Below are 13,638 nucleotides of genomic sequence, written 5' to 3' on the forward strand. Positions count from 1 at the left end.
TCGCTCTCCTCTGCAGCCTTCTAGCCATTTCTGGTTCCCTACCAGGCAGTTCAGCTACTTATTCACCTAGGTCTGGCAGACCTGTCCTGCTTCTTTGTGTAAAGCGTAGAGCAAGACCTGGCAGATGGCAGTGGCAACAGGAAACAGGAAAGACGTCAGTCACAGTGTGGTGCAACCAACCTACCTTAGGTGTTCTTTTTTTAAAATAGGAACTTGCCATTATGGTGAAGAAGTTCTCTCTGTGGGACACAAGCTACCCTGCAGAGAAATGCAATGTGTCCTTATAAATACAGACTACACAACAGGTTACAGGGATTCCCCAATCTGCCAAAGCAGCATTTTTTCTCTGAGACCTGATACTGAGAGGGAGAGTAGTTGCATACTTCGCTACATTCACTTTAGAAAGCAGATAGGGAGTGCTTCGTAAGAAAGCAAGAATTCTTATTACAAAAGAAAGTAGAAGAAAGTAATGCTATTTGGTTCTAAGTGTTTTAAAATCCTAACTACAGGAGTCAGCCAAGGGATAATAAACGGTCAGTGCATCCATGCTGATAGGTTTCTTGAAACTGAAAACTGAATGAATACCTAGTCTTCTCCATCACAGTTTTACCAGACCTTGCTCTCCAACCATAGTTGACTGACTTCTGCTTTCCTCTCATTTTGCCAGTTATTAGGGGATCAAAGATAGCCAGTTCCCCAAAAAGTTGTCAGTGACTGTTCTATCAAAAACTTTTCCCTATTGTGGATGGTTCCCAGGGTGGTGTAAAGAATCAGCACTGTACAGTGAGTTGTATCAAATTTCTAACATGCCCTGAGATACTCTGTACTAATGGCTTCAAGAATGGATCTGCTAGAAACTGAAATGGTGTACTCATGCTTTAGTAGTTTCTTAGGGATTATCATCATTCTCATACCAGGCTGTTCTCAGGGACATAAAAATAAATTATAAGAAGAATTAAAAGAATTTATAAGAATAAAAAGAGAGAAAAATATCTTCCTTTTGTCTAACTTTTCATGTTTCTTTTTGTTTAACACTCTCTCCTTCAGAAAGTGGATGTTACCAGCAGGGCAGTTGTGGAAATAATGGCAAAAACAATAGAGTATCTTCAGCCCAATCCAGGTAATGTAATTTCACAGTCTTACAGTACTTGCAGCACTTTTTGAAAGTACTCTTTCTCACCAGTACAAAAGTCTGACAGTGTAAAATCTCACCAGTCCTCACTGATGCAATTAAAGTTAACACAAGATTGGTGAAGTTATTGTGAAATAACAGAGATGAGTACAGATTTCTGTGTCATGGGTATGGGCACAGGGGAGGCCAATCAGCCCACAGGTGGGGATCAGGAGAGACACAGTAAGACTGCATGAGGCATCTCTTACTGTCTCAGTCATTCACCATGTGAAGGTAAAGGACCAGGCAGTCCTTGCAGACCATGAAATAAAGGCAAAGTTCTGAAGCAACTTCCTCCATGGCACAGGAAGAGATAGCACTTTTCATCTGGTCCTCTGGTGATTTCCCTTATTAGAGTTAGTAGAAAAGGGAGGGTGCAAAAGAGTTGTTGATACCATACTGGTGAAAAGGAGAGAAATGGGTATAGTCAGAGATGACTAAATTGAACCTTCAAAATAGAAATCAATGAGTGTTTTCCGTGAGGAAATGAAAGAATTGGTTTGTGATAGGGCTGATGGAGAGCTACTTGTTCCTCTTTTGCCAAAGATCCTCACAAGGAGGGGTGATCTGGACCTGTAATAAATAAGTAAACTATTAAATTGAAGAGTATGAAGATTTCTATAGCAATCTAGGAACTACTGTAAGTCAATGCAAGTATCACTGATGGGCAATGGAGTTAGCTTGTGCAAAATCAAGGTGAAGGTAAAATTAGGCCCTCTAGCTACCATAAGTATCTTAGAGTGTCATGGAAGTACAGACCAAATTCACTCATTCACACTAAGGAATATATATTCCTAATAGCTGGAAACAAACTTGAGCTGGTGTGAAATATTTCAGCTCCAGTGTGGTATACTGAAAGGCTATTGCTGGTATAGATTAATTGGTGATATTTTTATCTTAGATTACAGAAAAAAAGGGGAAATAACTCAGTGATGCAGACAGTGAATTGGAAAAAAAAAAAGAGAAGGATGAATAGTGTTTACAAGTTCAAGAACTGCTAGAGAGAAAATAATGATGACTAGAATAGTTTCTATGTCAACATATGAAATTCTGTTTATGACACGAGTCCACAGCTTCACTGCTCATTGTCAACAAGTACTCTGCAGGAAAAACAATAGGACTGACAAACATTATGGAGCTAGTGATAAAATTGTGAACTACTGTCAAGCTGCTGTTCTGCAACACTGTGTAGACTGAGTAATAAGCTTTGGCTGTTTGGTGCTTCTCTGACTGCCTTCCTGACACATCTGAGTGGTTAGGATTGCTGTGAATCACGAAACAGGCTCCCATCAAAAGCAGGCAGCGAAATTTCTGGAAGTAGCTAAGTGTATGAATTCAGGCACTTCAGGCTGATGTAGATTCGCAGTGCTGCAGGAAAGAACAGTTTCCATAGTCCAGCTACATATCCCTTCGTCTGCTTGTGGCACATGCAAGTAGAATCAGAAAATTAAAATCATAATAGGCAGGAGGAAGATTTACTTTCATACACAGAAAATGAAGTCATGTTATTCATTTCATCAAACAAATCCTTTAACAGCAGTATTTAACAGAAGATTAGAAGTTTACTTGTGTTTGATAGGGAGAAGAGAGATTGGGATGTAGCACACATTTCTTGAAAAGGAAGATGTGCCCTGAAAACACGAATAGGCATGGATAACATAGGACTGTGGTTCTAGAGATCAACTGGCTTCATGGTGTTTTGAAATATCAACAAAAGAAGTTTGCATCGTGGTCTAACTTCATAAAACATTTAATTAATGCTGGAATGGAGAAAGAAAAGGATATTAAAGACAAAGGTGAAAGCTATTGAAAGAGATGTTGGGCTGAGATTAGTGCAAATGAAAAAGATAGATTTGTGACTCCCCAGTTATGAAAAAAAAAAAGCTGAAGGAAACCTGAAAATTACTGAAGTTGAACATGATGAAGACTTAAAGGCTTTCCATGCAGATGTATGTGACCATATTTCAAGCAGAAGATATGCAGGATGAACAAGATTGAAAGTACAAAGAATGAGTGATTGGATTCTCTGTTTAAGTTTCTTTCAAAAGCTTTTGGCAGCATTCTTATGATTCACTGTGGTTCTGCTAATACTTAATATTAAGGTAAATCATTAGTGACACCATGAAAGTAAATGTAAAGGAGAGGGAGTGTAACTGGGAAAATAATCAACCACTCAGATCACTTGCATGTGATGCTTTGTACATCTTTGCCTGTCCTCGCTCAGGTTGAAATATAATGTAGAGAAGAAAGCACATAGCACTAGCAAAATAAAACAATAGAACTGAAAATCTCAGGGTGGAATTTTGAAATTGGCTGAGGACAAACTTACTTTTGCTCTTGTGGAAGTTACTGGAACCAACTTTAGAAGAAAAGAAGAGGAACGAGACCACTGGCAGATGTATTCTAGATTCCTACTAAATTATTATTTTAATGTAATCATGATTAAATTATTAGATAAATCATTCAAACATACATTTTTCATGCTTATATTTCTTCTCTTTAGAATATGTTTCTTGCCCTTCCCTTATTATCCTTTCATCTCTTTCATTCTTTTCCATACGTTTTGCTTTCTACTCTTACCTTGCTGTCCAGAATATAGCCACTTCATCTTTTTATATTCCCTCTCACATTTTTTCTTTTATTTCTGAAAGTACTCCCATTTGTTCCTGATTTATTCAGCTTGCTGCCTCCATTCCCCTGACTAATTTTGTTTGTGCATTAGCTTCGTTTGTGCTTCTGTATTTTCTCATTGCCACCATCATTTCAATGCCATTTTTAAAGGCCAGACACTTCATTAAAATGCAGTTTCTTATACTGAACAGTCAGCTAGTCTGCTGACTGTAGTTTTGTAGTGGGTAGAAAGAGAAGGTGTCAGAAAATTCACATGTTGAAAAACATGATCTGATGGCAGTCAAGGGTAGTGAAAAAACTAAAAAAACTATAATTACTATATGTTAAAAATATATTTTCCTTTCATAGCTGCTTCTCAGACAAAATAAGTTCTATGAGACTTGTCTGATTTTCCTGTGTCTGTTTCCATGTCTGTATCTGTGCATACATTTATAAGCCACAAAGTGAAACATACAACAAGAACTATCTCTTGATGTGCACTTATAACAATAAATTGAAAGAAAAACATTTATTGATTCCAGTTCTAGTGTTTTGTTTTGTTGCACAAATGTGTGCAAGGTTCAGTTTTGACCAATGAAATCGGCACACAACAGTGTGAGCTACTGATGTTTTCTAAACAGAAATACTAACTCTCAAGAGCACCTAACAACGTCAGGCCTTTGCAAGTGGAAAGGTAGAGGCATTCATAGCTGCCCTCCTCTAGCACAGACAATAATGTAGTTAAGAAACATCCTCTGAGTTAGCTTGCTGGCAATGGGATTAAGCTGGCAAAATTTGAACTTAAGTAGTGTTAATTAATTCACTCTCTGCAGGCCTTTCAGATTCTGTAATTGCAAAAATTCACTAAAGCACATCATCAAACAAATCAGTTCTTTTGTGTGTGCTGTCTTTGTTTTCATCAATTATGATAATTGTGTCCTTTCTTCTGATCTGCAGTTGAAAGTCATATTGAAGTAAGAGTTTCCCCAAACCTCCATAAAAAGCAAAAAGGGTTTCAAAGGTTGTTGGACATCATGTTTGGGGACACAGATTTTATTTAATGTTCTACAACAGAAAATCTTCCAAACGTTTAAAAATGGGGGGCACCACAGTTTAATGTTGAGTGTACCTAGTCTGAACCTCTTCTTGAGAGCAAGGCTGTCTCAATCTCTATCTCATTGGCTACCTAGGGATTTTAAGATTAAGAATTTGGAGATATCTTACAGATTTTCTTGCCTGTCGTGTGTCAGACATGCTGGCGTGGAAGTGTTTCTAGGCCTACTTCTGTCCAAGTCGTTTCAAGGGAAGCTTTGACTTCAGGTGCTGGACAGAGACTCCTCTCTACCCTACCAGCAAAAACAAAATGGCAGTATTTCATTCCTTCATTCCCAGGGCTTAGTCCTAAACTTAGAAAATGTCTTTCAAATACATTTTAGGTAGCTCAGATAAGTTTAAACACAGGAGTGCATTCACGACTGTGTAAGCAAACCAACTGCATGTTTGTGATATTGTCACTTGCCTTCTTCAGCTTCCAGAGCTAAACTCAGCATGATCAACACTATGTCAAAAATTCGAGGCCAGGAGAAGGGACCAGGCTACCCTCAGGCAGAAGCCTTGCTGGCAGATGCAATGCTGAAATTTGGCCGAGAACTTGGCGAAGAATGCAACTTCGGTAACTTTTACTTCCTTTTCCCTTATAGTGCAATAAACATGATAGTAAAATTTCATATAACTTTCATTATTAAAGGTCTGCGCTCTAATAGAGGATGAACTTCTGCAAGAATCATTAGAATTCTACTTCATCAAACTGTTCCTTTAAGGTCGGTCAAGGCCTGTTTAAGTACCTTTTGCAGATTTGGACTAGAGAAATTTTTTGCATGAATGAAAGTCAGATTGTTTCCATTCAGACCCATATCCATATAAGTTAACCCTCTGTCATAGGTAGTTGTACTGGAATGGAAGATGTGCATGTACAGACACTGTATTATTGTCAATGCATAGACACAATAAAGCCCTTTTGTCCTCAGAATCCTTATACTAACTGTTATTTTCTTAATAACAGACAAGGAATAAAAGCTAATAGATTTTTAATAGGCTTTGGCCTTTTTTCTGACCAAATTCCACATTTTAAGGCACTAGTGAATACTCTTGTCTTATCTGTCAATTGCTCCTGCCTCCAAGCCCAAATAAGTTTACAACTGAGTTACAAATGTTAAACTGGCTCTTACCATTATGTTCTTCAGCAGTAGACCTATAATTAGAAGTGATGACATTCACAACAGTATACTTTGTCTTTCTGTGGTGTTTTTTTGGCTTCTCTTTTTCCATTTCTCTATAGGTCATATAGGACCCTCAAATACTACTGTGAAAGTTCTATTTTCTGTTTGAATCTTCATAAAATTGTTTTCCTGTCATAAAGACATCTGCAATAGAAAAAGTACTTTCTTACTTGTTTTAATGTGATTTACTAGTTAGCTTGACGGATATAGGTAGATTTGTGCTAAAGACTACTGTTTGAGGTTTTTTTAATTGGTTGTCTCTCATTTGCTAAATTTCAAACACATTTTTAAAAGGAAGATCAGGAACTAAAACAACTTCTACAAATTGCTGTATGTTCCTTGATAACTGCACTAGCAGGCAGTAGTATAGATACGGCAATTATTTTCACATTCTTAACTAATAGCAGCTATTATGGCTGCTTGTCCCTTGTCCAGTCTGACAGACTCTCTCATTTTGCAGTGCATTCCTGGCATCCCCTGCTTGAGAAACAAAGCTCCTTCTGATTTCTCACATTTTTTGTTTTTTGACTCTTTGTATTCTTTGAAAGTGGATATTTTTTTCCTCCAACCTACACCTCAAACCAGGAGGGTATGTTTGAGCTTCTTGCTTTTGTTTTTGTGCAGAGGAATTAAAACAGAGTGGTAGCCCTCAAGTTAATCTTAGAGGAAATCTTAGAAGGCTACTAAAGTTACTGAAGTTTATGAGCTTGAGACAACTACGCTTCAGTAGTCTATGTAGTAGACCTCTGAAGCGTAGTAGTACTGTGAAGTCTATAGTTTCATAAAATAAAACTTTCATTAAAAAAAAATAAATCTTTGAAATTAAGAATTTTTACATTTGATACTATTACCAGCCTTACTGATAGAAATGGGGAGACCTAAACTTGAATTAGAACTATTTTTTAATGTACTCTGGTGATGGCATCACTGGAGTTGCCATATACAGATGATTCTATTCTAGCATGTTTCAGTAGAGTGAGGAATGAACAAATAATGAGGGATATGGAGGAGACTATCTTGACACAGCATGGAACCTCAAATTCAGCTGTATTACAAGGCATGAAGTCTTGGTGGCTGCAGAACTGTAAAATGCCCTTTCACTCAGTGCATCGTTTTCTGTTTCTTTCCTAAACTTAAGACTTAAAATGAAATACTAACTGAAGTTTCCATAACTCAGTTTCATTCTACAGTGACTCAAGACTAAGTTATTTTGAGATAAAGTGTGTATCTTTTCTTTCAGGACCAGCACTTGCTGATGTGGGAGAAGCTATGAAGGAGCTTTCTGAGGTCAAGGACTCTTTAGACATGGAAGTGAAGCAAAACTTCATTGACCCACTTCAGAATCTCCATGACAAAGATCTAAGAGAAATACAGGTGTTGCCCGCAATGCAGCATTTTAACAATGCCAAATGTGTGGACTGCGTATATGTTCAGAATTTGCATTACTGGTGTAGTTTAAAATGGGCATTCAGATTTGCAGATGACCTGATTTTAGTCTCATCTGGCTTGAATTCTACTTTTCAGTTCTGTCTCTCTAGTTGGTGGTTTAGAAAGGGAAAGATCCAAATTCTAATGTTTTTTGATAGTGGCATCATTAAGGTTATGCAGGCATGAACACAATATTCTAATCTTACCATTTGAAAGCTCATTTCACTACATAGGTGTACAGGTGTTTACATTCCATTCTGTAGTGTATGGCAGATGCTTATATGTGTAGTAGCTGCTATTCTGACCTTAGTAAGGCTTTCATACTGTTGAATATATGTGGATGAAAGATGTTTTGAGTCCTTTGATATAGTTTACAAAGTTGATAAAGTTATGCATATCATAATAGATGACAAATTGATTCTTCTGAGGGACAGTAAACACCTAAACTAATCATGCTTTTACTGGTAGCATTAAGTTTTGGCCATCTTGACATGGCAGCTGCTTAACAGATTAATGTGAATGTTACATCACTTAACAATCTAGAAAATCTTTAATATAAGATAACTTTCAGATAATTTGGTGGTCTGATAGAGATGATAAAAATATTTTCTGTGTCGCTTTGTTTATGAGAGCTGTTACACAGGCAAAAAATATAATAAATTGTGCCTTTAAAATTATTTTCTCCTAAACATCTAGGGAAAAAACGTAGTATTTAGGAAATTTTGCATCAGAGTTAAAAAGCTAGAAATCTGCATATCTTTTATACAGATGGAAATTGAAGTTGTCCATTCTGTGTGGACTTTTTTTAGTGCTGGTCAGTCATTTAGACCATCGCTTCTTAAACGATACATAAAACCACCTAATTCATGATTCTGTTTCTCCCCTCTGGAGAATGGCTGATGTACAGCAAACAGCACATGCTTGGAAGTGTGTGTGAACCACCTGCTTACAGTGCAGTATCAGGAGAGTTGGGGAACATCCTTTGTTCTGTGCTTGTGTTTGCATATTTTGTTTTTTAGCATCACCTGAAGAAAATGGAGGGTCGACGCCTGGATTTTGATTACAAGAAGAAAAGACAGGGCAAGCTCCCTGATGAAGAGCTTCGTCAGGCTCTGGAGAAATTTGATGAATCAAAAGAAATTGCTGAATCAAGCATGTTCAACCTTCTGGAGATGGATGTGAGATACCCCTGTTAATCTTTGACCAGAGTCTTAGATATTAGAAGAACTTTCCTCCTTGTTGGACACAGAGGCTCAGAAGCTGTAGTAAAGTACAGCATGTTCATATAGGACTAATTTTTTAGGTATTTTATAGGTAACTGAGCTAAAAAATATAAATCCTCTACAACATTGTTATGCTTCCTAACTGCAGAGTTTTACTTACTAAACCAAAATGTCTTTCTTTTTAGAATTATATAAATGTAAGTCATGACTTTACTTAGTTATGGTTATAGAGTCTGAGCCAAGGCTTTTGCTCAACTGTTTGGGCCCCTGAGAGGATTGGTAAAGATGAGAAATGAACTCACAGTCCCATGGTCTTTGCTGTAATCAGATGCAACAGTAAATAGGAAAACCAAAGTTAATCTGACTGTTTATATCTGACTCTGCAGCATATGTTTTGCTTATAGACTGGTTAGGATTGAACATTTATAAGGTTTATCTAATCTTCTATTTATAATTAATGTTGAAATTGTAAAATTAAGTGAGAAGAAACATTTATCTCTTTTGGAGGAAAAAACATGTCAGCTGAAGTCTGTCTTAACAGAATATATAGTCAAAGGAAAGTCAGTGTAAGTATTTCTGTTGATGTAAATTATTGGATTTGTTTTAAGTTTAAATACACACACATGGCCAGGCTTCGCGAACGAAGATTTGGGAAGGGCTCTACCCACGTTTGTTACAAGTGCGTTGGTGGCTGAAAAGGCCAATACGAGACAGGCACATCCGGTTGCAGAAGGCACAGCAGAAAGAGTCCTTAGGTGGTATATTCTGCAAGGCACGATTCTTTCTGCGTTGTCTTTTCTCCTCAAGAGTGATCCTATGTGCTTTCTCAAAAGCATCAGCAGCGTTATAGATGGTGTGTCTCCAGACCTCCCAATTGGAGGCCAGAGTAGACCAGTTATCAATATGTTGATCAATATGGCCAAGGCTGAGATGTTGTTTCAGGGAGTCCTTGTATCTCCTCTTCGGGGCTCCTCTCTTGTGGCAGCCGGTGGCAAGTTCACCATAAAGCAAGATCTTAGGGAGGCGGTGGTCCTTCATCCTGGAGACGTGCCCTGCCCAACGCAGCTGTGTTCTCAGTAACATGGCCTCAATACTTGTGACTGCTGCTTGTTCTAGAACAGATGTATTGGTCACATAATCTGACCAGTGGATGTTTAGGATTGTACGGAGACAGCGCTGGTGGAAGCGTTCTAGGAGACGCAGGTGGTGGCAGTAGATGACCCATGATTCAGACCCATATAGGAGAGTAGACAGCACTATGGCTCTGTAAACACTGATCTTTGTGCTTTTCTTCAGGTGTTTATTTCGCCAAACTCTTTTATGAAACTTTCCAAAAGCACTGTATGCCTTTGCTAACCTGTAAGTTTAAATACACACCTAATCCAATTCTACATTCAGTCAAAGGATTGCTGTAGAGCAGCCATAACAAACCTGAAATATTTGCATATAGAAATTAATATTTGCATAAAAGTGAAATATAGATGTGCTGAAATGAAGAAAGTATTAAAGGTTTGTAGTTCTAATCCTTGTAGTAACATCCATCCCCATGCAGCCAGACAGTGCTGGCCTGCATTACACCATTGCAGCCTTGTGTTTTATGGAAACTGTTGGCAATTGCATTGCCCACACAAGTGTTTTGGATGTTTTTTGCCTCATGAAGTAGAATGCTATCTGCCTTCACAACAAATATTCTGCATCCAAGTGTATGTAGTATCATCCTGTTTTGATCTGCTTCACAGGCCAGAATACAATAGAAGCATAACCATAGTCCCTATGGTTTTGTGCCCCTCAGAGGCAGGGTGGGAGAAGGTGTGTTATGCTCTCATTACAGCCTCATTTACTTTCATAGTGTTCCCAAATCTTCGTTCGCGAAGCCTAGCCACGATGATGTTGTTTCTGAATGTGGTAGGTCTGTGGGCTGCTGTTCATGCAAATCAGCCATGGAGAGATGATCGGCAGAGAAGAGTTGCTGTTACCATTCCAGATCAGGTCATAACCAGACATGGTAATGAATAAAGACTGATATGTAACTATTTATTATTAACTACAAAGACAAATCAAGTTTTTAGAGAGATAAGTAAAACTGCCTTTGCAGTGGACAGTGGTCTTTGCTCGCTATTGCTTAGCTGTTAATATTCACCTAACATCTGATGTTTGAATGTCAATCCTCAGATTGAACAAGTGAGCCAGCTTTCTGCTCTTGTCCAAGCCCAGCTGGAGTACCACAAGCAGGCCACACAAATCTTACAGCGAGTTACTTCTAAGCTGGAAGATAGGTAATGCACTTTTTGTAAGTTTATTAAATAGATTTTTTGTTAGTTTTGCAGAGGCAGAAAACCTGCGAGTAGAATCCAGTGCTATTATCTTTCTCAGTTTGGTATTTGTATGTTTATGAAAGCAAGGGCCATTGCAAGCTGGACAATTGCAAGCTGGGGTTTATATGTTTTGGAAATGCATCTACTTCTGAGTATGACTCAGTCAGGACTGAGTTCAGGAAAGCACCTCAGCTCAGTAAAGCTGTTAAACGTAATTTAACTGGAAGTAAGTGTTTATAAATATTGAATTCCATGAGACTTACAACTTTGGATTCCTTACTGTTTGTGCATGTATTCACAAAGTACTCATTCTGAGAGGATATTAATAATTGCTTCTGAAAAAGAGTATCTTGTTGCATTCTCGTCTACCTGAAGATCCTCCTAAGCCAGGTAGTGAGACTGTCCTTATTTGCCACCTTCTTAAATACTCCTTTTTCCAGTTTTATTATAAGATCAAACTTGATACAAGACTTTAATGAGTTTACCTCTTCCCTGCTTTTCTCTAACAGCATATGCCATTAGAATTGAAATAATATCTTTCTAAAATAGAGTTTTATAATTTTTAGTTTAGAATTTCTGTTTTCATCAAAAGAGACTGATCAGCTTCCCAGACATACATCCTTCTTCAAGGAAATTTAACATTCAGGAAATATTTCCTTAGTCCATATGGTTCTCGAAGACTCTTAGTAAAGGCTGGATATATTTCCCAAGACAAGATAATGTTCACATACTGTGTGAACCTGATTATGCATGATTCTTTGCTGTTTTCTGATGTCATTAGTGTAGATCAAATTACTGGTACTGCTGCATCTGTCAGTGTTTATTTTCTCAGAGCATACATTCTGAAAACCTCATTCGGTTCTAAGCAGCGATTTGGAGCAGCACTTGTTTTGGTAGGTAGGCTGCCCAGCTGACTGTTTCAGGATATAGTTTGCAGTACTTTCTAAACAGCTAACAAAACAATTTTCAGCACTTCTAAATTAATACTGCAATTCACTTTCTTTACAAAAGTATTAAAAAATCCTCGGGAGCAGGTGGGTTGTTTTGTAGTCCATAAATTATGCCATTAAGTGAACTTACCTCTCTCTGCAATAGATTTCTCTTCCTGTATCAATTGAGATCATCCTTTTCCCTTTTGAATAATTTTAGATTTTCAAGGATCTTGCATCAGATTGCTATTATAGTTCAGCTGAAGTACATATTTTGCATAAGCTTACTGTGCATCCCTAATTGTAAAAAGTCTGCTGGATAAATCATCCTTTGTTCACACCACTGGACACAAATTAGAGCTCTGTGATCTGCTCATGCTAGAGATGAGGCAGGAATGTAGAGCTGTCACTATTTGAACTACTACTCTTTTCCTGCTGGTGATACGCAGGTGGAAAGGAAATGCATGGCCCCTGGATTTTGGGGTTTGTTTTTTGACTATATGGAACAGAAAATAAATAATGCTTTACTTTTAAGTTGAACAAATTTGTTACTATTCACTCTCAGTGATGTCTACAGCAGATATTGCCCATTTTGTAGATACTTTAAAAAAAAAAGATGGGAATGGATCCTGTTCATGCTGTTGTTTGGCATGGACAATGTCTTTTAACTATCAACACTGTCCTGGGTAAAATATTCACCAAAGAATGAAAGAAAGTAAGAGTTAGATTGCAAAAACCATGAAAAGTTTAAAAATGCACTTGTATTCTGTTTTCTCTGGGCTGTTTAAATTAGACTTCAAGACTTTCTTCAGGAACTGCAAGTGCAAGAATTTTCATTTTTCTTCTAAACATTAATGGAAGATATAAACTTCCTTTAAATACCATGTTTCCAGGAACTGGGATTTTAGAATCTTGGCAACCATTAGGAAACTTGCAGTAAAATTAATAAAAACTGGAAGATCAGCGAAAGTTATTACTTTTAAACTTCCCATTTCACCAAGCAGAAGGTGGATGCAGTTTTCACGATATAGTATCATGACAGAGTGGCTGGGAAGAAGGAATGGTTTCCATGGAGATGTTTCTTTTCTTAAGAAACATGGCCAATGCTGAGCTTTTGGGTAGTTTTTAGCAAGCCACTGGAACTGTCACCTTACAGTTCATAAGCAGAAAAAGATGGTGTTTGTTTCATGGAAGTATTAAGTGTAACAGAACTTGTTTAAATATATTTTTCGTCAAAGCTTTACTGGCTTGAAAATGTAAATTTTGTTAATGAGTGAAACACAGCAAAAACTTTTTATTTAAGTTTATTTTGACAGCTTCAATTATTTGTGTTTTTAATATGGTTATGAGTTTGGTTATTTTTCTATGTAGAAGAAAAGCAGTCTCTGGGGACTGAGTGATACTAATAATATTGTTATTAGGATCAAAACCTGTAAGGTCTTTTCAATAGATAAATCAAAATGTGCTATCAACAGCAAGTCTAGGGCAGATCTAGAAAAGGTTAGAGAAACCAACTTGTCTTTTAAATCTAGAGGTCTTGACTCAAGTATTCTTCCATATGTGGTATTAGAAATATATGTTGTTCTGCATAAGCTGTTCATCCATTGCCTGGATTTTACACGGAAATCTAAAATGTACCCTTTCCTAGAAATTCTAGATATCTCAATTAAAAGAATAAGTTGA

General features: G+C 37.4%; 1 protein-coding gene across 1 annotated transcript in view; it reads left to right on the forward strand.

Moving 5' to 3' along the window:
* SH3GL2 (SH3 domain containing GRB2 like 2, endophilin A1) overlaps window positions 1-13,638 on the forward strand; it is a 91,770-nt gene that overhangs the window by 73,617 nt on the left and 4,515 nt on the right. The window contains exons 3-7 of the mRNA XM_064641700.1: window positions 1,048-1,120; window positions 5,310-5,453; window positions 7,301-7,434; window positions 8,508-8,666; window positions 10,884-10,987. Of these exons, the coding sequence (XP_064497770.1) occupies window positions 1,048-1,120; window positions 5,310-5,453; window positions 7,301-7,434; window positions 8,508-8,666; window positions 10,884-10,987 (614 nt within the window). The remainder of the gene's footprint in view (window positions 1-1,047; window positions 1,121-5,309; window positions 5,454-7,300; window positions 7,435-8,507; window positions 8,667-10,883; window positions 10,988-13,638) is intronic.

The sequence above is a fragment of the Pseudopipra pipra genome, chromosome Z (assembly GCF_036250125.1).
Source record: "Pseudopipra pipra isolate bDixPip1 chromosome Z, bDixPip1.hap1, whole genome shotgun sequence".
NCBI lineage: Eukaryota > Metazoa > Chordata > Aves > Passeriformes > Pipridae > Pseudopipra > Pseudopipra pipra.